Source organism: Erythrolamprus reginae, chromosome 7, assembly GCF_031021105.1.
Source record: "Erythrolamprus reginae isolate rEryReg1 chromosome 7, rEryReg1.hap1, whole genome shotgun sequence".
NCBI lineage: Eukaryota > Metazoa > Chordata > Lepidosauria > Squamata > Dipsadidae > Erythrolamprus > Erythrolamprus reginae.
This window is the reverse complement of record NC_091956.1, coordinates 73,394,509-73,421,218: the sequence shown is the minus strand read 5'-3', so window position 1 is coordinate 73,421,218 and position 26,710 is coordinate 73,394,509. Positions and strand designations below refer to the sequence as shown.

At 39.6% G+C, this 26,710-nt stretch overlaps 1 protein-coding gene across 1 annotated transcript in view; it reads right to left on the bottom strand.

The window, feature by feature from the left end:
* The window catches only part of FHDC1 (FH2 domain containing 1), an 81,757-nt gene that overhangs the window by 17,229 nt on the left and 37,818 nt on the right, over positions 1-26,710 (bottom strand). Inside the window, exons 3-10 of the mRNA XM_070757832.1 lie at positions 20,440-20,501; positions 19,667-19,766; positions 7,071-7,156; positions 6,884-6,984; positions 3,987-4,057; positions 3,773-3,880; positions 2,090-2,160; positions 665-782 (exon numbers count right to left, since the gene is read on the bottom strand). Of these exons, the coding sequence (XP_070613933.1) occupies positions 665-782; positions 2,090-2,160; positions 3,773-3,880; positions 3,987-4,057; positions 6,884-6,984; positions 7,071-7,156; positions 19,667-19,766; positions 20,440-20,501 (717 nt within the window). The remainder of the gene's footprint in view (positions 1-664; positions 783-2,089; positions 2,161-3,772; positions 3,881-3,986; positions 4,058-6,883; positions 6,985-7,070; positions 7,157-19,666; positions 19,767-20,439; positions 20,502-26,710) is intronic.

Sequence of the window (26,710 nt, the reverse complement as noted above, 5' to 3'; positions counted from 1 at the left end):
CTAATTACTAATTTACAAAACCAATAAGATGCTAATTCCTGTTGTTCCAACCATTCTGTCCTTTCAATAATGAATAAAATACTAAACAGACTTTTAAAAACCAGGATGTTTAAAATAGTCTATAATGGAAGAACTTTTAACAAATACAATCTAAGATTGTAGGAAAGAATGCTTTGATCATCAGTATAAAGGCAAACGGATGGGTTCAATCGCCTTAAGCATTATACTACTTGCCTTTCATCAAATTGAAACAGTGGTGCAATTAAATGTTTCTACTCAGCTTCATAACTACATCAGCTCAAAGCTACTGAAAAAGCACATATTTGTTAAGAAAAGAAGCCTTTTAAAAGCATTATTATTTCCGCGAGCAGAGGAAAGTGGGTGGGCAGGAAATGCCATTGATCAACCAGTTAGCACTGCTTAAATAATAGGCACTTGACACAACCATTTCACACAAATTAAGGAAGCATACCCTTGCAGGACAACAATTAACAATGAAGTCGCTTTGACTGTGAAAAGCAACCTCTTAAAACACCTACAGAATTTTAGCAAGATTATCACTGAAAAGGGGTTTTAAGGGAAACAAGGGGTTTATTATCTGCTAAGCACACCAACTGAATTTAAAATTATGCAACTCAATATATATCAAGCGTCTGTGACAAACCTGAAGAAATCCTTCCATCTGCCGAAAAAGTTCTGTGTCCCGGCGAATACTATCCTTTAGAGATTTTGTCTTTGATGACAGGGAGTGAAGTTCATTTTCAATATTTTCTAGGGAAATCCTGCAGGAAAACAGTAATTTCAATCTACTTTGGAAAAGAGAATGTCCCCGTTGAAATGTGAACAACTTAGAACATACTAATTGCTAATCGAACACATTAGTGAACAGACAATCGAATTAAGCAAATGATCAGTCAACATTAAGTTGCACCATGACGTTCACAACACAAGTTGATGCATATGCATTAATGTAATATGAGTGTTACGATACTGATTCGTAAGTGGAAGGATACAGTGATGGCAAGCTGTTAAATAATATGATTGTTACACTAAACCTAACTTTAATCAGTCCATTCAGTTGGTTAATAAGTATAACCCCAGTAAGCTTTAGTAAGTTAACTGCCATAAAAAAATCATTTAAAAGTCAATCTCTAAATGGGAAAGCTGCATATATCGTTCTTTTTGCTGTGAAAAGGAAAACAGAGTATACAGTAAATATTTCCTGAGAACTGCAACAATATCGCCAAAAAGGCTTCTAGAGTTGTTAACCTGATCCTATGCATCTTCTGCTCTGGCAATCTCACGTTACTCACCAGAGCCTACAAAACTTTTGCCAGACCCATCCTTGAATACAGTTCATCTGTCTGGAACCCATACTACATCTCGGACATCAACACCCTTGAAAATGTCCAAAGATACTTCACCAGTACTTCACCTTCACTCCTCCACTCGAAACAGAATACCCTACGAAAGCAGACTATCAATCCTAGGTCTAGAAAGCTTAGAACTACGTCACCTAAAACACGACCTAAGTATTGCCCACAGGATCATATGCTGCAACGTTCTACCTGTCAATGACTATTTCAGCTTCAATCATAACAACACAAGAGCACACAACAGATTCAAACTTAATATTAACCGCTCCAAACTTGACTGTAAAAAATATGACTTCAGCAACCGAGTTGTCGAAGCGTGGAACTCATTACCTGACTCAGTAGTGTCAACCCCTAACCCCCATCACTTCTCCCTTAGACTATCCACGATTGACCTCTCCAGGTTCCTTAGAGGTCATTAAGGGGCGTGCATAAGTGCACCAGTGTGCCTTCCGTCCCCTGTCCAATTGTCTTTCCTTTATCTCCTTTATCTTTTCTTCCTTTCAAATATGTTCACCTATACTTTTATATCTTTTCTTCTATTCTTTTCTTTACTTATATTATTACATATCTTTCTCTTCAACGTGTATTATGTATTGGACAAAATAAATAAATAAATAAATAAATAATAATAAACTTTTCATGCTCAAACTCTGCACACCAATTTAAATGCCCTGTGTAGAAAATAACCCAATGCTTACATGTTTCTTACTTACCTTGCTGCTTCAGGAACATGGTGCAATTTTTCTGAAAAGGCGAGAAGAACTTTATCTTTCTTTTGGGCTTCCTGAAAAGGACAAAAACCTTGAGTAACATGTCATTTCATTCAACAGAAACCAAGGGATGCAATGTGGATGTTTCGCCACAGCAGTTAAGAAGTTTCCTGCTTTAAACCTAATTTAAAGATTATCTCATGGACCGCCTTCTGCTGCACGAATTCCAGCGACCAGTTAGGTCCCAAAGAGTGGGTCTTCTCCATGTCCCGTCAACTAAACAATGCCGCTTGGCGGGACCCAGGGGAATAGCCTTCTCTGTGGTGGCCCCGACCCTCTGGAACCAAATCCCCCCCAGAGATTAGAATTGCTCCCACCCTCCTTGCCTTTCGTAAGCTACTTAAAACCCACCTCTGCCGCCAGGCATGGGGGAATTGAGATACCCTTTCCCCCTAGGCCTTTACAATTGTATGCATGGTATGTCTGTATGTATGTTTGGTTTTTTTAAAATTATAATGGGTTTTAATTGTTTTTAGTATTGGATTATTGTCATACGCTGTCTTATTATTGCTGTTAGCCGCCCCGAGTCTCTGGAGAGGGGCGGCATACAAATCCAATAAATAAATAAATAAATAGATTAAGAAAACTGATAAGGTTGATCATAATTGTGGACATTGTTAGAAAGACCGAGTATAATCTACCACTGAATACAATCATTTTGCAGTAGGGAAGACCATTGGATAAAGGCTGCATACTAATCTGAAAACTAATCTGAACACAATTGAGTCTAAAATTTATGTCACTAAAATAGTTGTTAACTGAGTTTTGCCCCATTTTAACAACTTTCTTGCAATGGTTGTTAAGCGAATCCCTGCACCTGTTATGTTTATTAAAGGGAACCTAGCTTCCCCATTGACTTTGCTTATCAGAAGGTTGCAAAGGCTGATCACGTGACAACCCCTCAACACTGATCACGTGACAGCCCCCCAACATTAAAAATACAATATGAGTCAATTGCCAAGCATCTGACTATGAGATTGCTGCAATGGTCGCTAGGATGAAAAATGTCACAAGTTGCTTTTTTCAGCCCTGTTGTAATGTTGAACAGTTACTAAATGAATTAATGTAAGTTAGGAGCCGAGGTAGCGCAGTGCGTAGAGTGCAGTACTGCAGGCCGCTAATGCTGACTGCTAGATCTGTAGGTCAGTGGTTCAAATCTCATCACCGGCTCAAGCTTGACTCATCTTTCCATCCTTCTGAGATGAGTAAAATGAGGACCCGGATTGTGGGGGCAATATGCTGGCTCTGTTAAAAAGTGCTATTGCTAACATGTTGTAAGGCGCCCTGAGTCTAAGGAGAAGGGCGGCATAAAAAATTGAATAAATAAGTAAATAAAGCTGAGGACCTGTCTGTACAACATTTCTTGCTTAATCTCTTTTTTGTCATCCCTCTGGACACTTCAAATTAGCTCTTAAAACAGTGTTTGTAAAATATTAACAAAATCACTAAAATGAATGCTAAATTTTAGATTCTTAGGAGCATATAGCAAACTGAGCAAGGAGTAGGAAATACAATCTGCTCCTCAATTCTTGCAGCCCCTATCTGTCCCAAAATATCCTATATATTACCCAGTCCTTCTGCTTAGATGTCTATAGTCTTTTATCTCAGAAATGGCAATTTACATACCAAAGCAACAAAATGAAGTAGATTCATCCCAGGCTTGTTTGCTTTTGTATCTGCCAACTTGAGTAATGAGGATAGCTTGAAGCCAACTGCATTGCCAGCGAAGCCTCCCTATGCAGAAGAGCGGAGGGGGAGGCAGAAGAGATATGGGAGGTCAGTCCACAATGCTTGACATTCTTTGCCCTACTGCCATCTGCAAAGAGGCTAATCCACTTACTGCATTCATAATATTCCCAGCCTGAAGCACCAAGTGCAATATGGCATGCAACTCTTCACAGCACATCAGCTCTAGAAAAATACACAAGAAGTATTATCCAATGGGCATTTGTTTAGGAAGCAAATATATATATTTGAAGGAATCAGATCTGGTGGCCTAGAGGTTAATTCTCTGCCTTACAAGGCAGAAGGTGCCGGATCAAATCCCAGTAGGGGTATGGCTAGCTGATGAGGCCAGAACAAGGCCAAAATAGTGCTATCCTAGTCTCCCTTAATTTTAAAAATTCAGCAAAAACATGTGTTTTTGTTTTTTGAAGAATTTGAAAATTAAGGGAGACTAGGATAGATCTATTTAGGCCTTATTATATATATATATATGATGTTCCTTCAATACACCAGGGTGATTCGACACTAAATATGTAACTCTTCCCTGGTGCAGAGCTGAAGGGATTGGATACTGTAGCCTAGAGGTTACAAGGCAAAGGTTGGAGGTTCAAGTCCCAATGAGGGTATGTTTAGCTGATGAGGCCAAAATAAGGCTGAAATAGATCTATCCCAGTCTCACTTAATTTTCAAATTCAGCAAAAAAAACATGTGATACATATATATATGTTTTCGTAGATTTGTACAGATATGTATATGACAAATATAGAGTATATATGTATATCACACACACACACACAAACACATTCCTTAGCTGGAGCTAAGGAAAACTTTATCAGTTGCCTTATTTGGCCAATCTTTGGCTAATAGTTGTTTTTTTAAAAAGTTTATTCTGAACTCTGAGGTTGTACTCTATAACAGGAGTCACCAATCTTTCGGACCTCAGGGACCACTAAATTCATAATTTTAAATCCAGTAATATGGATTTTTAAAAAAGATAAATAGTATTTAGTGCAGAGGCCTTCAAAGTTGGCAACTTTAAAACTTGTAAATTTTAACTTCCAGAATTCTGAAGTCCACACGTCTTAAAGTTGCCACGTTTGGGGACCTCTGATTTAGTGAAATATAAAAATGCAAATTATTTTTCTGCTGGGCCATTAAAATTTTCTCGTCGACCATCAGTGGTCCATGGACCACCAGTTGGTCACCACTGCTCTATAAGATGGACCACTGCACTCCAGACAAGGAAAGCCAAGCTTTTAGGCTCCATCATGATAACTCATCTTCATTTTGATATTTTATTTGATACTATGACTACAGTATCCTTTTAAACTAGTTGTGGGGGTTTGGAATGGAAAGCAGTGTTCTCCAATGGTGCATCTCCTTCAATAGCAGTTGTTTGATGGTGGAAAGATGCCAGAAGCTGATTAACTTGAGGAACCCCTACGTATTTAGATGTTTCTGCATGTCTAATGGACAGAAAGAATCATTCCTCAGGCCAATAAATGTCCAAGTAGCACAACAGATTTAAGCCAGGGTAAGTATTTTTGCCAATCAGCAACATAGATAAGAGAAATGCAACATGATTATATTTTAAGAATCAATGGATGGTTTCATATATTTTTCTAATTCATTCTGTGATTTACAGTACTGTATACAGTATTGGTGCAAGATTTGGCAATTGCTGCGATTTGCAAATTATAATTTAGGTGTTTGGGAATCCAGCTTCTTTTAAATTATTCACTATCAACACTAGGAAGCCATGTCATAAAGTTATTCAATAAACCCATGACTAAACATACTGTGGCTTTAATATTAGTCTAAAATCACTGACTACCTATCTGCACAATGCAATGATTTTTATTCAATAAATTAAGCACCATTGCTCAGTCAAAATAGCACTGCAACAATGAATAATGCATAAAGGAAAAATGAATGCACATTTGTGCTGTTCCCAAAATTTAATAAGATTATTAGAAAACTCCTTGTTATGCAAAGTTTTGGAAAAGAAAATTATATGATATTAAGAAAAGCAAAATCAGAATACAGGAAAAAATAGAAAAGGGGTGAATGATACTATCCACTTCAGAATACAGTGATACCTCATCTTACAAACCCCTCGTCATACAAACTTTTTGAGATACAAACCTGGGGTTTAAGATTTTTTTTGCCTCTTCTTCCAAACTATTTTCACCTTACAAACCCAAGCTGCTGCCACTGGGATGCCCCAGCGCCCGTTTTTGCACTGCTGGGATTCCCCTCAGGCTCCCCTCCATGGGAAACCCCGCCTCCGGACTTCCGTGTTTTTGTGATGCTGCAGGGGAATCCCAGCAGCACAAAAATGGGCGCTTTGCTGGCAATGGAAGTCCGGAGGTGGGGTTTCCCAGCGAAGGGAGCATCAGTGAAATCGCAGCATCACAAAAACACGGAAGTCCGGATGTGTGGTTTCGAGGACTTCCGTGTTTTTGCAATGCTGCAATTTCACTGAGGCTCCCCTCACTGGGAAACCCCACCTCCGGACTTCCATTGCCAGCGAAGCACCCATTTTTGCACTGCTGGGATTCCCCTGCAACATCACAAAAACACGGAAGTCCAGATATGGGGTTTCCCATGGAGGGGAGCCTCATGGGAATCCCAGCAGTGCAAAAACGGGCGCTTTGACTGGCAAAAGGGGTGAGTTTTGGGCTTGCACGCATTAATTGCTTTTCCACTGATTCCTATGGGAAACATTGTTTCATCTTAAAAACTTTTCACCTTACAAACCTCATCCCGGAACCAATTAAGTTCGTAAGACGAGGTATCACTGTACATCAAACATTGTTATACACAAACATACACACTTGATTGATAACATATGTACATGGTGACACACACCCTTATGGAATGTGTCAGAGCTAGCTTCCTTCTTTAAATAGCTAATAGGTACCTGAAATTCCAGATTTCATCTCCCTAGTTAGTTGATTAACCTGCTAAGAAAAACAAGCTCCTAATGCATGCTGCAGCAAGTTTAATTACCCTTTGTAGCCATTTTTATAATTGTCATGTTTTTCTGTAGTGAAGTACACGATGGAGAAAATTCTTTTTTTAACACCATTGCTTCAATGCGCAGTGAATAGCTGAAAATAAACAAAATAAATTTTAGAATTTTGATGCAAGAAATAGTGAATTTAGGGCAAATAATAAGGATTGAACATTTCCTTACTTTGGCACCTGGATTAGCATATACATAAATGAATCTGCTTGACATAGTTTCGATAGATCGCCACTGTAATCTTTTAATCTCTTTACCTGGTGGTGGGTGGAATAAGGAAAATAAATAGATCAGAATTGAAGCAAAATGTTAAACAGAAAATTTAAGAGTCACCCCAGTAAAAAATTATTTTGAAGTTAATATGAAAATAGTATATGCCACGTCCACACTATTTAATATTTGGATTGGAAAATATGTTATGAGATACTTAAACTTCTTGTCTATTATTAAGGGAAAATGAAATGATACCACGACTACATTTTTTTTTAGAAGATTCCAGGGAAGGAAAAAAAGATAATGTATCCGATTGTTCCTTCTCACATTTTCCTGTAACATCTAATTTCAGCTCAGATGCTTTGTTTAATATTGTTGCAAATGATGATAGCATTCACCAATATTATCTGTGCTGAGTAAACTAACTTCCCTAGTCTTATGTCTCCAAATCTATGAAAATATTGTGCAAAAGTTCCAAACAGAGACTCAACAAGACTCAAACTCAACCCTGATAAGACGGAGTGGCTGTGGGTTTTGCCTCCCAAGGACAATTCCATCTGTCCATCCATTACCCTGGGGGGGGGAGTTATTGACCCCCTCAGCGAGGGTCCAACTTGGGCGTCCTCCTCGATCAACAGCTCACATTAGAGAACCATCTTTCAGCTGTGGCGAGGGGGGCGTTTGCCCAGGTTCGCCTGGTGCACCAGTTGCGGCCCTATTTGGACCGGGAGTCACTGCTCACAGTCACTCATGCCCTCATCACCACGAGGCTCGACTACTGTAACGCTCTCTACATGGGGCTACCTTTGAAAAGTGTTCGGAAACTTCAGATCGTGCAGAATGCAGCTGCGAGAGTAATCATGGGCTCTCCCAAATATGCCCATGTCACACCAACACTCCGCAGTCTGCATTGGTTGCCGATCAGTTTCCGGTCACAATTCAAAGTATTGGTTATGACCTATAAAGCCCTTCATGGCACCGGGCCAGATTATCTCAGGAACCGCCTTCTGCCGCACGAATCCCAGCGACCAGTTAGGTCCCACAGAGTGGGCCTTCTCCGGGTCCCATCAACTAAACAATGTCGGTTGGGCGGGCCCAGGGGAAGAGCCTTCTCTGTGGTGGCCCCGGCCCTCTGGAACCAACTCCCCCCAGAGATTAGAATAGCCCCCACCCTCCTTGCCTTTCGTAAGATCCTCAAAGCCCACCTCTGCCGTCAGGCATGGGGGAATTAAGATAATCTTTCCCCCTAGGCTTCTACAACTTATGCATGGTATGTTTGTATGTATGATTGGTTTTTATAACAAGGGTTTTTAGCTGTTGTAGTATTGGATTTTTTACATTCTGTTTTTTGTCACTGTTGTTAGCCGCCCCGAGTCCATGGAGAGGGGCGGCATACAAATCCAATAAATAAATAAATAAATCCAATAAATAAATAAAACAAGCAATTGTCCTAGGAAAAACACAGCCTGCTTTTTCACAATAAATTAATTTGACGACTTATAACCATTGAAAATTCTGTTTCATAAGTATCAGATACAGAGAGGTCTTCAAAATGTTTGCCCAAATGCAGAATAATGTACATACACCTGGAAGTTGTTAGCATTCAATGCTATGAAATAGTAGGACAGCTTGCCAACTCATTAGCACATAAATAATTAAAAAACAAGTTGTGTCTCATTTCTCTATGTTTCTCCTTTAGGAAGGCAATTCTTGGCCTCTATTCAAATGAGATGTTTCTTTCATTAAGGATTTCTTTGCCTTGGCATAGTTTAGAGTCCAAGGGTGGGTTTAACATGAAGAAAAACCTATTTTTAAACCAAATAAAATTTCACAATTTGCAAGTGGCTTTGCTCAATAGGTATTGCTAGCCATTTAAGGGAAGATCTGTCATACACCACGGTATTTGCCTGAAACGTATTACAAATAATGGGATTTGTAATTCAAACATTTAAAGAGCATTAGATTGAAGAAGACTATTTGGCTTAAAAGATATTTCTAAATTTACAGCACATTAAAAACTTCTGTAGCAATTAACAATTACTATGCCACAGAGACAATAACAGAATCACTCCCACATACTATGTAAATGAATGCAAACATATTATGTGTAAGTATTTATGAGACTCATTTGAATATATAGATTCTCTACATATGTGGCACTGTAAAAACAATGCACTTGCTAAAAACAAGGTTATTTTTGTGAAGTAAAATTACAATCGCAACTGACAACAGTGATGAGAGAAGGTTGCAAAACTTTCTATCATCCTGTCACCAGTTGGTAGCTAGAGGTACAGTGATACTTCATCTTACAAAGCCCTCATCATACAAACCTTTCGAGATACAAACCCGAGGTTGAAGATTTTTTTGCCTCTTCTTCCAAACTATTTTCACCCTACAAACCCAAGCCGCCGCCACTGGGATACCCCACCTACGGACTTCTGTTGCCAGCGAAGCGGCCATTTTTCCGCTGCTGGGATTCCCGAGGCTCCCCTCACTGGGAAACCCCACCTCCGGACTTCCGTGTTTTTGTGATGCTACAGGGGAATCCCAGCCGCGCAAAAACAGGCGCTTCACTGGCAACGGAAGTCCGGAGGTGGGGTTTCCCAGCGAGGGGAGCCTCAGAGAAATTGCAGCATCACAAAAACTTGGAAGTCCGGAGGTGGGGTTTCAAGGACTTCCGTGTTTTTGTGATGCTACAATTTCCCTGAGGCTCCCCTCTCTGGGAAACCCCACCTCCAGACTTCCGTTGCCAGGGAAGCACCCGTTTTTGTGCTGCTGGGATTCCCATGCTGGGATTCCCCTGCAGCATCACAAAAACACGGAAGTCCGGAGGTGGGGTTTCCCATGGAGGGGAGTCTCAGGGGAATCCCAGCAGCGCAAAAACGGGCGCTTTGGCTGGCAAAAAGGGTGAGTTTTGGGCTTGCACACGTTAGACACCAACAGGAGTGATGTTGAGATGGTCCCGCCCTCTCTGGTCACACCTACCAAGATCAAACACAACCCTGTTGCAGTTCTCAATGAAATGTAGTTTAACACCTCTGATGCATGCATTTTGTTAGGGTCAAGATCAGACATTTGATTCAGCCATTTGAAAAGGAGAAATTATTCTGTTTCATCCACTGTGTAATAAGATTTACTTGGGTGTACAGTATTGCTGTCATATTACATGACCTACATTCATTTAAGCTTCGGTGCCTTGTTCTAGACACTCCTTTGTAGAATTTGCTGTTATCTCAAAGATTGAGAGCCATTTAAATTCAAAACAAACCAATGCTCACACTGCGATGCTTCATAGCTCAGGTCAGTTCTTTAGTTGGAAAACAGTATTTATTATTTCCCAAATGAAATATTTTTACATTAGTGTCAAAACATTTCACTTTCATCTAGAACAGAGTGTTGTTCCAAAGGCCTGCTGGTCTCTGCTAAGTTTAAAATGTCTAACAACATGTTTTCTGGGCAATAGTAGTACCATGCTCACCAGAAGTATTCTACAGAGCTTATGACCCTAGGATTATTTAGAATATTGAATGTGGGGTGATTTTGTTGGATTGACCATCTGGAGAAGATGTTGTATTTTGTCCATCTATGCATTATTTTCTTCACAGTGGATTGACAGAGGCCTTGGATTGATCTATGACACTTGATTGATACTTCTTTGATCAGAGCAGTTGATTGAACTTACTGCCCTGATTATCCTGAGCTGATTATCCTAGGCTTCAGTTACATCTTTCAACAAAGCCTGAATCTGTCAACAAAGTCATAACGTAACTACAATGTTTGAGTATTGTTTGTTGACTCCACTTTTTATCTATTAATTGGGCTTAGATAAAGCTCTAATCAAATTGCAGGTCACAGTCCTGATAGATTATGGATAGTTCAAAAAGATTCAAAAAGACTATGGATAGTTCAAAAAGATATGGGTGAGCAGTGTGGTCGGGCAGTAGGAAAAGCAAGTAGGATGCTTGGCTGCATAGCTAGAGGTATAACAAGCAGGAAGAGGGAGATTGTGATCCCTTTCTATAGAGTGCTGGTGAGACCACATTTGGAATACTGTGTTCAGTTCTGGAGACCTCACCTACAAAAAGATATTGATAAAATTGAACGGGTCCAAAGATGGGCTACAAGAATGGTGGAAGGTCTGAAGCATAAAACGTATCAGGAAAGACTTAGTGAACTCACTCTGTATAGTCTGGAGGACAGAAGGAAAAGGAGGGACATGATCGAAACATTTAAATATGTTAAAGGGTTAAATAAGGTTCAGGAGGGAAGTGTTTTTAATAGGAAAGTGAACACAAGACCAAGGGGACACAATCTGAAGTTAGTTGGGGGAAAGATCAAAAGCAACGTGAGAAAATATTATTTTACTGAAAGAGTAGTAGATCCTTGAAACAAACTTCCAGCAGACCTGGTTGGTAAATCAACAGTAACTGAATTTAAACATGCCTGGGATAAACATATATCCATTGTAAGATAAAATACAGGTTGGTAAATCCACAGTAACTGAATTTAAACATGCCTGGGATAAACATATATCCATCGTAAGATAAAATACAGGAAATAGTATAAGGGCAGACTAGATGGACCATGAGGTCTTTTTCTGCTGTCAGTCTTCTATGTTTCTATTTACAAACTATTTTTACTACAGTACGTGCTTCCATAGCAAGAATATTTCAAAAGTTGCAATGTATAGCTACGAAACAAAATATTATCAATTTTCATTCTACAACTCCTTACACACAAACCAGAAACATCACTATATATATTTTGTGCATATAATGAGGATTTCTAAAGCTGTGAAAATTTGGTGGGTTACAAGAAAAGAGAGAACAACTTCAAGATGACCCTGCTGCCGGCAAGCAATAGGTTCAAGGGCATTAGTTACCTTTTGTTATTTGTTTAATTGCCCGTATTTTGTTTCATGGATTTTGTCACTACAGCCTCTCTTAATATTTTCAGCAGTCGTTATGCTTTAGTTTTGGGCACAGCTCAAAGTCTACTGGAAATGAATGGCCAATAAATTAAAATATTATAAGGAGCTGATACTTAATTTCCAATATACAAACAAAATCTTTTTCTAAAAAAGTATGCATCTAACACTTTTAAATATTACTTTAAAAAAAATATTTTCAAAGCTGCATAGCCTTTCTAGCAACACTTCTTTTCCTGCAAGTGTTTGAAGTCAAATATTTGCTTTATAAAACTTTAGCAAAACACTGGAGCTTTTCAAAGATGTTCTTTCTGCACCAGCTCAGGAAGCTCAAACTGCCCAAGGAACTGCTGATACAGTTCTACAGAGGAATCACTGAGTCTGTCATCTGCACCTCTTTAACTGTCTGATTTGGTGCTGCAACCCAACAGGACAGACACAGACTTCAGAGGACAATCAGAACTGCAGAAAAAGCAATTGCTGCCAACCTGCCTTCCATTGAGGATCTGTATACTGCCCGAGTCAAAAAGAGGGTGGGGAAAATATTTACTGACCCCTCACATCCTGGACACAAATTGTTTCAACCCCTACCCTCAAAACGTCGCTACAGAGCACTGCTCACCAAGTCAACTAGACACAAGAACAGTTTTTTTCCCAACGCCATCACTCTACTAAACAAATAATTCCCTCAACACTGTCAGACTTTCTACTAAATCTGCACTTCTATTCTACTAGTTTTTCTCATCATTCCTTTCACCCATTTCCTCCCATGTTGACTGTATGACTGAAACTTATTGCTTATATCCTAAGATTTTTATTAATATTGCTTCTTCATTGCTTATTTGACCCCTATGACAATCATTAAGTGTTGTACCACATGATTCTTGACAAATGTATATTTTATTTTATGTAAGCTGAGAGCATCTGCACCAAGACAAATTCCTTGTGTGTCCAATCACAGTTGGCCAATAAAAATTCTATTCTATTCTATAACACAAAAATAAATTTGCACTTCATTTTTAGCTAGTGATATTGATGTAGCATCTACTATCATATAAAAATCCATATATTATTGAAACAGCATTGGAACCATCCACAGTTGGATATAATATGTAAGTTAAGTTTTTGGAATATAGCAGGTTCATCACTAATGATAGGAAAATACGTGCAAGGTAGAATTTAATGATTTTCAGACAGGCATTTTTCCTCTTGCACATTCAGAAAAGTGCAATCCTATCCTTTTCCAACTTTTACTTTGTATTTTGTTTAGCATAGGAAATAGGACTGAAGCATTAGATTGATCAGCCAAGAAGGTAGGTAGCAGTCTAAAGAGAGAAAAGAATTGTGAAACAGCCCATAGGCCCTTTCTTACAAGATTACGGTATGTCACATTCAAAAAATTTCTATGTTCTGTCATTCAGTACAATACAATCTAACATCTTTGTTTCACTAATACCCTGTATTATAGGACTATTTAATATTGTTTATTATTGACTAAAGAATAACTGTGGGAGTTGAAATGATATGGTTGAATTCAAGGTTTGTTTCCACTGGTTTTTTGAGTAAATCTAATGACCAAATTCAAAGATTTATCTCTCTCTCTCTCTCTCTCTCTCTCTCTCTCTCTCTCTCTCTCTCTATTTTGTCCAATACATAATACACATTGAAGAGAATAGATATGTAATAATATAAACAAAAGAAAAGAATAGAAGAAAAGATATAAAAGTATAGGTGAACATATTTGAAAGGAAGAAAAGATAAATGAGATAAGGAGAGACAATTGGACAGGGGACGGAAGGCACACTGGTGCACTTATGCACGCCCCTTACTGACCTCTAAGGAACCTGCAGAGGTCAATGGTGGATAGTCTAAGGGAAAAATGTTGGGGGTTAGGGGTTGACACTACTGAGTCAGTTAATGAGTTCCACACTTCGACAACTCGGTTGCTGAAGTCATATTTTTTACAGTCGAGTTTGGAGCAGTTAATATTAAGTTTAAATCTGTTGTGTGCTTTTGTGTTGTTGCGACTGAAGCTGAAGTAGTCATTGACAGGTAGAACGTTGCAGCATATGATCTTGTGGGCAATACTTAGATCGTGTTTTAGGCGACGTAGTTCTAAGCTTTCTAGACCTAGGATTGATGGTCTGCTTTCATAGGGTATTCTGTTTCGAGTGGAGGAGTGAAGGGCTCTTCTGGTGAAGTATCTTTGGACATTTTCAAAGGTGTTGATATCCAAGATGTGGTATGGGTTCCAGACAGATGAACTGTATTCAAGGATGGGTCTGGCAAAAGTTTTGTAGGCTCTGGTGAGTAGTGTGAAATTGCCAGAGCAGAAGCTGCGTAGGATCAGGTTAACAACTCTAGAAGCCTCTAGAAACATCATAATAACCATATATCTATTGCAAATGTGATTTAGTGTAATGCTTGAAACGAGAAATATGATTTTTTTTTTTTAGATTTCCTGTCTCAGTCTAGTTTGATTTTTGCACCCAAACAAACTTCTAATCATCTAGAAATGCTAGACAGCTATAAAAAAAAAGTGGGCAGAAACCAGGAATTGGTCAGACAACCCAGAACTATGTTCCTCATCTCCAAACCCAATTCTAAATTATTTAGAAACTTTGTTGAAGCAGTGCATATCACTTAGCATGGTACAAATGGTACAAAGCCATTGTATTTGATTTCTAAATGTTCCCAGCTTTCTTGTATGCACTGGTAGATGAAGAGTCATTGAGTGCCCAATTCTCAACTTCACAGATCACTAATGAAAGGGACTTTGTTACTTGAGCAGATGCTGTACAGAACATCTACTTGAAACAAGAGAATCAACTTTCTACTTAAACATGGGAAGTATTTCAAGGATTTAAGCTGTAAAGTAGGCAATACAATGACTTACTCTAAATGAAAAAAAAATCTGTATCAATGTAAATTAAGTAAGGTGCATAAACAACAGTTCACAAATGTAACCACCATGGGAACGGCCTGGCCATTTTTTTAAATAACCTTTTTTATCCTAACTCTTCCTTCCTGTGATTTAAAGGGCAGTCAAGATCTTCCCACCACCCTGAGCCTAAAATGGGAAGAAGGAAAATCAATTAATAAAATCAGCATAAAGTAATACCTGACTTTATGCTATATTTTAAAAGACATTCCTGTTCCCTATAGGGTCCCGTCGACTAAACAATGTCGTTTGGCGGGACCCAGGAGAAGAGCCTTCTCTGTGGCGGCCCCGACCCTCTAGAACCAGCTCCCCCCGGAGATTAGAACTGCCCCCATCCTCCTTGCCTTTCGTAAAGTTCTTAAGACACATCTCTGCCATCAGGCATGGGGGAACTGAAACATCTCCCCCAGGCCTATACAGTTTATACATGGTGTGTATGTGTGTATGCTTGCTTTTAATAATGGGGTTTTTAGTGTTTTTTAAATTATTAGATTTGTTCTTACATTGTCTTTGTTATTGTTGTGAGCCGCCCCGAATCTACGGAGTGGGGCGGCATACAAATCTAATAAATAATTATAATAATAATAAGAGTACTGGGTCAAGATGGGACTTTCTTTTTAGTGGAATCATTTACTGTGTCTTATGAATAAACACTGGCAAAATTTGAGATTTGTGGTTTTAGATTTATACACAAAACTTGCTTTTCCCAAAAGTGTGACACCAAGTGGAAAAACCATACAGTTAAATGTTAACATCAGATTATTAATTTGTTGCCCCTACTTTATAGAGTTTGAGACATTTAAAATAGCCTTGTCCTATATAGAGTCTTAACAGCTGCCTTAGCTTGATTATTAACATGCCGGTTTTACTTGACTCAATTTTTAACTTAAAAAAGATATGTTTGTATCAAAACAAGATGTTGTTGAAGGGAGATTTCTAGCTGAATACTTTCATACTTCTAATGTGTCTGAAATGATGTGTTCAAGTTCAAGCATGTTAATTTTAAGGTAAAAGAAAAACATTCATGACACCAAACATATTTACTTGCAGTCTTGCTAAACAGAAGTTTTCTCTCATCCTTGTTCTTTGCACATTGGCTTTTTCTTTCTCCTTCACATTAGTCTTATTTGATGGTAAAAGAGTTTTAGCAATCCAACTTCTTAAGCTACCTTTTAAAAAACTGAATCTAGCACCCTTCACATTTATGGGAGTCCAGTTTCTAAAATACCATTCCAAAAGTCCAAAATGCTATATAATTTTGAGGTTATTATATATAAATTATATGTTAAATATGCATCTAATTAAATATTTTATACTTCTTTCAGATACACAGAGGGAGAGAGAGATGGAAAAGAGAGAGTGCTCAAATGAAATTACCATGAGAAACTGAGAATCTTCACTGCCATGATGCAATAGCAATATTTTCAATTCCTTCCTCCTCACCCCATTTACAAGAAAGTCTATTACAGTGATCCCTCGAGTTTCGCGATCTCGATCTTCGCGAAACGCTATATCGCGATTTTTCCCACCTGATGACGTCACTCTCTTCCTTCCTTTCTCATCTGTCTTTCTCTCTCTCTTTCTCTATCTTGCTTCTTCCTCTCTCACACTCTCTTCCTCCCTCTCTCATCTCTTTCTTTCCTTCTCTCTCTTTCTCTATCTCTCCCCCTCTTGCTGGCGGGCGGGCAGGCGAGCGGGGGCATCAGCGAGGAGCCGGGGTTTCCCCTTTGCGTGGGCGGCGGGGAAACCGCGATCTTCGTCTGCTCGCTGCTGCTGCAGCAGCAGCGAGCAGACGAAGATCGGGGTTTCCCCGCCGCCCACGCAAAGGGGAAAGCCCGATTCGGCTCCTCGCTGCTGCCGCGGCCGCCCAGCATCTGATCTGCTCGGCGGCAGCAGCGAGGAGCCGAATCGGGGTTTCCCCGCCGCCCACGCAAAGGGGAAAGCCCGATTTGGCTCCTCGCTGCTGCCGCGGCCGCCCAGCATCTGATCTGATCGGCGGCAGCAGCGAGGAGCCGAATCGGGGTTTCCCCGCCGCCCACGCAAAGGGGAAAGCCCAATTCGGCTCCTCGCTGCTGCCGCCGAGCAGATCAGCTGCTGGGCGGCCGCAGCAGCAGCGAGCAGACGAAGATCCAGGTTTCCCCGCCACCCACGCAAACTCCACCATCTGCGCATGCGCGGCCATGGAAAAAGGGCGCACATGCGCAGATGGTGTTTTTACTTCCGCAACCCTACATCGCGAAAAATCGATTATCGCGAGGGGTCTTGGAACGGAACCCTCGCGATAATCGAGGGATCACTGTATACTGCTTTTTTAGATGTTTTTCTACATCTCAAGATTCCATTCGTTTCTGTTTAGTAGCTACTGTTCATGGTCTTGAGGACTGTAGGTTGTCCCTTATTATGGTTTGTACTGTATTTATATCTCTGCTACACCTTTTTTTTTAAAAAAAAAAGCTCATTTCTTGATAAGTCTATGAAATTTTTTAAAATGTTTTTTTCTTCTGCTCAGAATAGTCTTCCCATTTCTATAACTGAAATACAGTGGTACCTCATGATACGAACCCCTCGCCATACGAACAATCTGAGATACGAACCCGGGGTTCGGAAATTTTTTGCGTCTTCTTCCGAACCTTTTCCATCTTACGAACCTGCCACCCAAATGCTGAATCCGGAAGTTCGGCAAAAGTTCAGGTTCGGGTGGCCGCCGAGAAGCCCCACCGTCCGGCTGTCGCCTTTTGAAATGGGGAGGGGGGGTTTCTCGGCGTCTTCCCGAACCCGAACGCCAAACCCGAACTTTTGCCAAACCTCCAGGTTCGGCGTTCGGAGGCCGTCGAGAATCCCCCTGGCTGTTTCAAAAGGCGACAGCCGAGCGGCGGGGCTTCTTGGCGGCCACCCGAACCCGAACTTTTGCCGAACTTCTGGGTTTGGCATTAGGAGAACGCTGAGAAGCGCCCGGCTATTTCAAAAGGTGACAGCCGGGCGGCAGCGTTTTTTGCGGGGGGTTTTGCACGCATTAATTCATTTTACATTGTTTCCTATGGAAAACAATGTTTCGTCTTACGAACTTTTTGCCTTACGAACCTCCTCCGGGAACCAATTAAGTTCGTAAGACGAGGTATTACTGTAAATGGTCCTTCTCAGATGGAGTTTTTTGGTGGCATTTTATTTTGTCACCCAAACCTAATACCTAATGTGTATTTCGGAGTTTTCGGAGAGGGGCGGCATACAAATCCAAATAATAAATAAATAAATAAATAAATTTCAAGACATACATAATGTCTGTTGAAAACTAAGTGTGAAACTAGTTGTATAAGATACACATATCATGGCTAGTACATTTTCTTTTTAGTTCTATGCTATAATTTTAAGAGTTTAAGTTTCTCTTCTTTCTCCAGAAATAGGACTGTAGGTTTATTTTGCTATTTATTTCATGCCATTTAGGTGGGTACCTAATTCCAAACCAACTGTAGACAACTCATAGTGTAATAAACAATAAAAACAAAAACACATTCAGTAAAGATGTTTTGAGAACAACTGGGTCTTTCAAGGTCTAACGGTATGTAAACTGGGTGGAAGCCGCATAGATCTCAGGTAGAACCACCATCCAGAGAGCAGATGCTGTGAAGAGAGGTTTTGTGAATCCCAACTCTTTAATTAGAGTCTGGTGCACACCAACTCTGCCAGCATGTACCGGAAGAATCCAGCCAATGAAGGAGGCGGACAGGTTCAGAAATAACCACTCTCACTTTATTGCAAAATCAACAGCAACTCTTGATAACAATGGTGTAACAAGAAGATGGCCGCCCCTGGCAGCTATTTATATCCCTTGCTGCCAGGCTAAGCCAGCCAATCCAGACTCTGAATTTTCCCACCAGTCGGACGTCTTCGTGACGTCAAAGCTCCGCCCATGGAATTCCCTATTGGGATTCCCCACCTCCTTTCCAGCCTCCAGATCGGCTGAAGACGCCGCTGCCGATCGCAAAAATGACGCTCTGCCAAGCGCCGCCGCCCGGCTGTAACCTTCTGAAACAGCCAGGCACTTCTCGGTGGCCTCCAGAACCCGAACCTGAACTTACGGGTTCGGCGTTCGGGAGAACGCCGAGAAGCCCCCCGGCTGTTTTAAAAGGTGACAGCCGGGCAGTGGCGCCCAGCGGAGCGCCATTTTGCATTTTTTTTTTTTTGCACGCATTAATCGCTTTTACATTGTTTCTTATGGGAAACAATGTTTCGTCTTACGAACTTTTCGCCTTACGAACCTACTTCCGGAACCAATTAAGTTCGTAAGACGAGGTATTACTGTACTACCTTTGACTGGCCCCACCACCATCTATTCTCTGCCTCCCGAGTCCTAGCTGATCAGGAAGAAATGGGGATTTTGAAGTAAACTTCCCCTGGAGTGAGGAGTGAATGTATTCTTCCTCTACCATGCCCCCCTAGCCATGCCCACCTTGCCACACCTCACCCACCAAGCCACGCCCACAGAACCAATAGTAAAAAATGTTTGAATCCCACCCCTGATGCCATGTCTTACTCAAAATGAATTGCTCTGGCAACCAGTGCAGCTTATGAAGCAGAATTATCACACAGCCATACTGAGTCATGCCCATTTCTGCCTATGCTGTTGCATTCTGATTCAATCAACGTGGTTTCCAAGTGGTTTTCAATAGCAGACAATCCTATTCTTACCTCCTCACATTCTGGCAATAATTTAAGAAGCTCACGTAAGGTCTCAGAGCTATAGAAGTCTTTTCCACTGTGAAGATCTTCAATTATGGAGTCAAGTGATCTTAACGAGACAACAGAATAGAAAATATATTTTAGTTTAGGAACATGTGATTTCTAACAACTTTTATCAACCTTATACCTAAGGCTTCAAATTTTCAGTTTTTAGAATTCTCATTACATCTAATGCTGGTTAGGAATTATAGGATGAAACCCAGCACATCTGGAATGTTAAGGAAAGAAGAATACATATTTTTTTTAAAAAATATCATGAGATGATCCAAAACAATTTTCAATAGCAAAAGTATTTAAATGTATTATTTTTGCCTCTGAGCAAGTTCATCTGAAATAAACACAACTGTTCTTAAAAAGACATTAATATCAAACTATTGTCCTTACTGTCACGAAATTTTCATATTATCAAAAATATATTATAGTCTAATTTAAATGTCAGTAGCTTATTTTAACTAAAATTACCTCTAATATTGTAGTATTGTGTATTGCCTAAAATTTCAAAATTATGGCTTAAAATGAAAATGTAAGGTTAAATTTCAAAATTATTGCTTAAAATGAAAATGTAAGGTTAACCCAAATATAAGATAAGGTTATTAACAGCTTGAATGCCTTTTCAAGTTAAATTAAGTCTGTAATTACACTATTTGTGGCTGGATATATCGCTTTTCTTGATGTTATGTTATCATTAATGTAATAATTACAATAGCAGGAGAATAACTTACTTTTTAAACTGTTTGAGAAAAATCCCAATATTCATACTTCTTTTGGCATCCAAAATATTAATCTGCAAAAGGCAACAAAAGGTATCATTTCAGGCAGAGTAAAAGAATCCGAATTGTTATTTTTAGTCATTATAGGTGGAATAAAATTATTCTGCATAGCAAAAACAAGGATAATTCTAAATATCATAAGAAAATGTAAACATACTTCCAAATAATAATACAGTTCCACTGAGAAAGAAATATGAACCAAATTGTACCTGTCAATTCTCAGATCATTATAATGACAACAATTCTTAAATTTCAACTGGTGAAAATAAGTTAGGCTGCTTACTCGTACAGGGATATACAATAATATTGTGCCAGTATTTCATTATCTGCCTTTGCAGATAATGAGGAACATAGGTGGATGCTAGGAGTCATTTCAGTTGTTATATCATTATGACACCCCACCCCCCACCTCCTGAGGCTCACCTAATTCCTACATTATGTTATTTTTTAATTAAAAGTCTTTCTCCTGTCTAGAATTGCAATTCATCCAGAGAAATATGTTGTAGACTACATAGCAAGTGTAGGCTATATACAGTAGAAGAAAGGATTGGCTACAGTAAATGTCACATGTGGGAGAGCTACCATTCTTTGATAAATATTTGCCCGTCCCATTCTGACCTGTTTTCTATTCCTCCCCTCTTTCTGTCTTTGGGAAAGGCTTTAACGTTGGGAAAAGTATTTATTTGTTTGTTTGTTTGTTTGTTTAGTTATTTAGTTAGTTAGTTAGTTAGTCCAATACACAATGAGGGTTTTAGTGGGTATATGTTGTGGTTAGCTCTGGCCCAGCTCCTGCCCCAAGGACTGTGGATGTGGGGGAGATATCCACATGCTGCAAGCCTGTTTTGCCCCTGGTGGAATCTGCTGATGAAGGCTCCTCTGACCAAGAAGACATGAGTGACAGGGAGGAGGAGAGTGTGGCAGACAGCTCAGAAGGAGATGAATTATCTAGCTCCTCCTTGGATTCAGAACAAGAGTTAATGATACAGCCACGCATGCGGAGAGCGATGCATAGGCAACAACGACTGAGAGAGTATTATCAAAGTAAATGAGGCCACCTGTGGTTGTGTGGGGCTGTGGTAATTAGTGAGGCTGCTATAAATAGCAGCCTATAGGTTTGGCCATTGTGGAGGATTATCTGATCGTTGTGTTTCGTGCCTGCCTTGCTGACTTTGACCTTTTGTGTGCTGATTTTTCCCTGCTTTGAAACTAAACCAGAGCAAAGTGTGTTTCACTTTGTGAAAGAGGAAGGACTGTGAATTGCCTCACAGCTGCAAGCTAAGTATCATAGAACTGATAAGGGACTTGTACAAATTACAAGTTTGTTTGGAGACGAGTGCTCTTTGCTATACCAAAAGAGGGCTTAGTTTAAGTGACTTTTCATTATAAAGAACATTGTTTTGAATTTTCAAACGTGTGTGTGTGTCTGAAATTTGTACCTGTGAATTTTTGGGAGAAGTCTACCAGAGAGCCAGACAGAACAGTATATATCTATATACACATAGTAAAATACATGATGAAGGTTATAAAGGAGATACTCATAGTAGAATATATCTAAGAAATAATAGAAAAGAAGGTATAGTAATAGAACATATCAATGAAAGAATAGAAGAGATATAGGAATAGAAGAAAGGTATAGGAGATATAGGAGAGCAATAGGACAGAGGACGGAAGGCACTCTAGTGCACTTGTACTCGCCCCTTAATGACCTCTTAGGAATCTGGATAGGTCAACCGTAGATAATCTAAGTGTTGGGGGTTTGGGGATGACACTATGGAGTCCGGTAATGAGTTCCACGCTTCGACAACTCGGTCACTGAAGTCATATTTTTTACAGTCAAGTTTGAAGCGGTTAATATTAAGTTTAAATCTATTGTGTGCTCTTGTGTTGTTGTGGCTGAAGCTGAAGTAGTCGCCGACAGGCAGGACGTTGCAGCATATGATCTTGTGGGCAATACCTAGATCTTGTTTAAGGCGTCTTAGTTCTAAACTTTCTAGGCCCAAGATTGGAAGTAAATAAGAGGATTACCAGCAACAAGGTGGACTAACAGTGTTACAGAAGTGATGGGTGCACTGTTAGATTATCTAAAAGCAATAGCCCTTATATACTGCTTCATAGTGCTTTACAACACTCAGTGATTCTCAACCTTTCTAATGGCACAACCCCTTAATACAGTTCCTCATTTTGTGAAGACCCCCAACCATAACTCTAGTGCCAATTCTACCAACAGAGCTTTAAGTTGATTGGCAAGAAAGTCAGGACACACCCACTATAAATGCCTGATTGGTTCGATATGTTCCGAGGCGCCATAATAGAAGCTTTAGTTCCTCACACCATGGGAAATTTGTCTTTTCCCATGGTCTAAGGCGACTCCTGTGAAACTGTCATTCGATCCCCAAAGGGATCCCGACCGGCCAGGTTGAGAACTACTGCTCTAATTGATTTACAGATTCAGCATATTGCCCCCAACAGTGTGGGTCATTATTGTTCTGACCTTAGAATGATAAAAGGCTCACTCACTCTACCTTGAGCTGGTCAAGATTGAACTCCTTCCATGGGCAGAGTCAGCGTGCAATACTACATTCTAACCACTGGGCCACCATGGGTCATCGAGAAAAACTATCTTTGTAGTTGAAATTTTACATAGTTGTGATATTTATGTAGTTACTTGCCAAGCATGTCTAAATTATATTAAAGTAACCAAAATATCTTCACAACCCTCAAGCATATCACAACTTTTGAGCACCCCAATGATTGAAAATTGAAAGTTGACACATCTTAAATAATCAATAAACTAGTAAATCTTTTCTTCTGCTTCCAACCCAATTCTTTCTTCTAGCAGACTAAGAGAAAACTGAGATCCTTCAGCCCAAGAATCTGAATAATTATGACTGAAACCTAGTTGTTATTATGGTAAAAGCTACACGCAGTCCAAGAGCCACAAACTACATAGGCTGCCTAGCAAATTTAACTTAAGATAACACATCCTGAAAAGTCATTGTGTGCTATGTAAATTTTGTGAATAAAATACATAAGTGCTTTTAACCAAGAAAATGCCAAATTCATTTCTTACTTTTTTCCCTTCCTTCTCTTCCTTCCTCCTCTTAAGCACATGTGTCTTGAAATATTATAATAAATTATCTTTTAAAATCCCGTTACATCTTTATAATGGTGATTAACATCAGTATAGAGAATAAAGAATATAAAGAATAAACAAATTCATAAATGGGTGGAATTACAATGCTTCAATAATATTATTATTATTATTTATTATTTATTGGATTTGTATGCCGAGACCGCCTCCTGCCACACGAATCCCAGCGACCGATTAGGTCCCACAGAGTGGGCCTTCTCCGGGTCCCGTCAACTAAACAATGTTGGTTGGCGGGCCCCAGGGGAAGAGCCTTCTCTGTGGTGGCACCGGCCCTCTGGAACCAACTCCCCCCGGAGATTAGAACTGCCCCTACTCTTCCTGCCTTCCGTAAACTCCTTAAAACCCACCTTTGCCGTCAGGCATGGGGGAACTGAAACATCTTCCCCTGGGCATGTTTAATTTATATATGGTATGCTTGTGTCTATGTCTGTTAGTATATGGGGTCTTTTTAAATCTTTAAAATTTAAAATTTAGATTATTTATGATTTGTTTCTGCGTGTTGTGAGCCGCCCCGAGTCTTCGGAGAGGGGCGGCATACAAATCTAAGTAATAAATAAAATAAATAAATAAATAAATGCCGCCCCTCTTCATGGACTCGGGGCGGCTAACAACAGTAGTACAAAACAGCATGTAAATCCAATACTAAAACAGCTAAAAAACCCTTATTTGTAAAACCAAACATACATAGGTTATGTAGCCCTGGAAGTTCTTCCTAATGAAGGATCACCAGGCACTTAGATGGAACATTTTCATTATCAGGAAAGTCCTATTTGTTTTTCTATTGATTGATATTATATTTTGTTTATACTGTACCATGAAAGCACATGACTTTTTAGTTACACTAATAAACAGTTCATTTCACTTAATACATACAATCTCATTCTATACGTTATGTAAGATGTAAATTGCTGAAACGACACTAACTGTAGTCAAGATAATTCTAGCACATATTCCTAAGGCTTCACACAAGCGATCAGACAGATATACTGGTTTTCTGTGTTATGTTAACTGTACCATGTTAACTGCGTCTTGTATTTTTCACAAACATTATTTTAAAATATTAAGTCAAGATCCCATCTAATTCAATACAGTGCAATTAAATCTTATAATGCTTTGCAGTAGTTAAATAAAAGAGACTTATGCTTCTCCCACAAATTATTTAAAATCTGTTTTTTCCCCGAGAATTGTCAAGTAACAACCCAGCCAACTAAGTCATAAGAGTACTGTACTTATACATTGGCCAACCCAGTGTTTTGGCAAGAATATAGCTGAATCCTGATGTTGATCAGAGTGTTATTCATGGTGTCTATTGTTCTTGTATTTGCTTAATTCTTTAGCATCTCAGCAATTGACAGAACAGGCCTGACCTGTGCTTAGAATTAAACTGAGCTAGACCTGGTTAACACTTTATGACATCTTCAGAGAGGCCTAAAGCAGTACAGTAGTTACAAATTTTAAAAATATCCAGGAATGGCTGTTCCAACCACTTCTATACCATTAGTTAAAGCACAGAGAACAAGCCTAGCCAAGTCCATCTAGTCTTCAGGAATCGAATCTATCTTAACATCTCTAGTTTTAGTGTCCACTAAGATGGCTATCTCTAGCTGGACTCAAAAATCCAAATTCTATAATTAATACTTGAATGGGAGATTATTACCAGGAAATAGCAAGATAATGGTCTGGAAGACAAGCCACTTCCCAAAAACAATGCAAACCACTTTTGTATTGTTGCCAGAAAACAAAATAAAAAACACAACATGGACATACCTGTGAAGTTACAAGGAAGTTATTTATTTATTTATTTATTTGTTTGATTGATTGATTTGTACGCCGCCCCTCTCCGTAGACTCGGGGCGGTTAACAACAATAATGAAGCAACATATAACAAATCTAATATTTAAAATAATTAAAAGACACATTAAAAACCAAACATACACACAAACATACCATGCATAAATTGTATAGGCCTAGGGGGAAGGGGATATCTCAATTCCCCCATGCCTGACGACAGAGGTGGGTTTTAAGGGGCTTACAAAAGGCGAGGAGGGTGGGGACAATTCTGATCTCTGGGGGAGTTGGTTCCAGAGGGTCGGGGCCGCCACAGAGAAGGCTCTTCCCCTGGGTCCCACCAAACAGCATTGTTTAGTCGACGGGACCCGGAGAAGGCCAATTCTGTGGGACCTAACTGGTCGCTGGGATTTGTGCGGCAGAAGGCGGTCCCGGAGATATTTTGGTCCAATGCCATGAAGGGCTTTATAGGTCATAACCAACACTTTATTTTTGCATTTTTGCAAACTTTAATATGGCTTTAGTACTGATGCATTCCAATAAAATAAAGTAGCCATAAACCTCCAATGAAAACTTTCGAATATTTCTTAAGATGAATACATTGAGCCCTCTGCCTGCTGCTCCATTCTGAGCAAAACTTCAAAAGCAAGCAACGAACCTTGATTTTGAAATAAAAGCAGGAGCTACCCTAGAGACTAAGCATAAGTTGTTGTCTTTATCCTTTCATGTTTTCTGGCTACTCCAGCAGCAGTTTTAGCTCAGTAGTGACCCAAGATTTGATTGGCCTCAGATCATGCCTGTGATATTTGTCTAACACAAACTCTAGTAAGTGTCTATAGCCTGATTCTTTTCTGTACAACAACAACAACAATCATAAGCAAATGATACAGAGAACCTTCATTTATTTATTTTTATTATTATTATTATTATTATTATTATTATTATTATTATTATTATTATTATTATGTCAGTACAACACAGCAAACGAGATTACTATGCTGGATTTCGTATTTCATCACCAGTCGGGCGCTTCCCAAGCACCTAGGACTGCGTGATGTAGCGGCAAATTATGTTTGCCGATCCCAGTAAAGCGGCCTTTTGCAATTGACAGATGGAGATTTTGTTAATTCCAATGGTTTTCAAATGTCCGCTGAGATCCTTTGGCACTGCGCCCAGCGTGCCAAGTACCACTGGGACCACTTTCACAGGCTTATGCCAGTCGTTGCATCTCGATTTTTAGATCTTCATATTTCACTAATTTCTCTACCCCACTGATGGGTACGC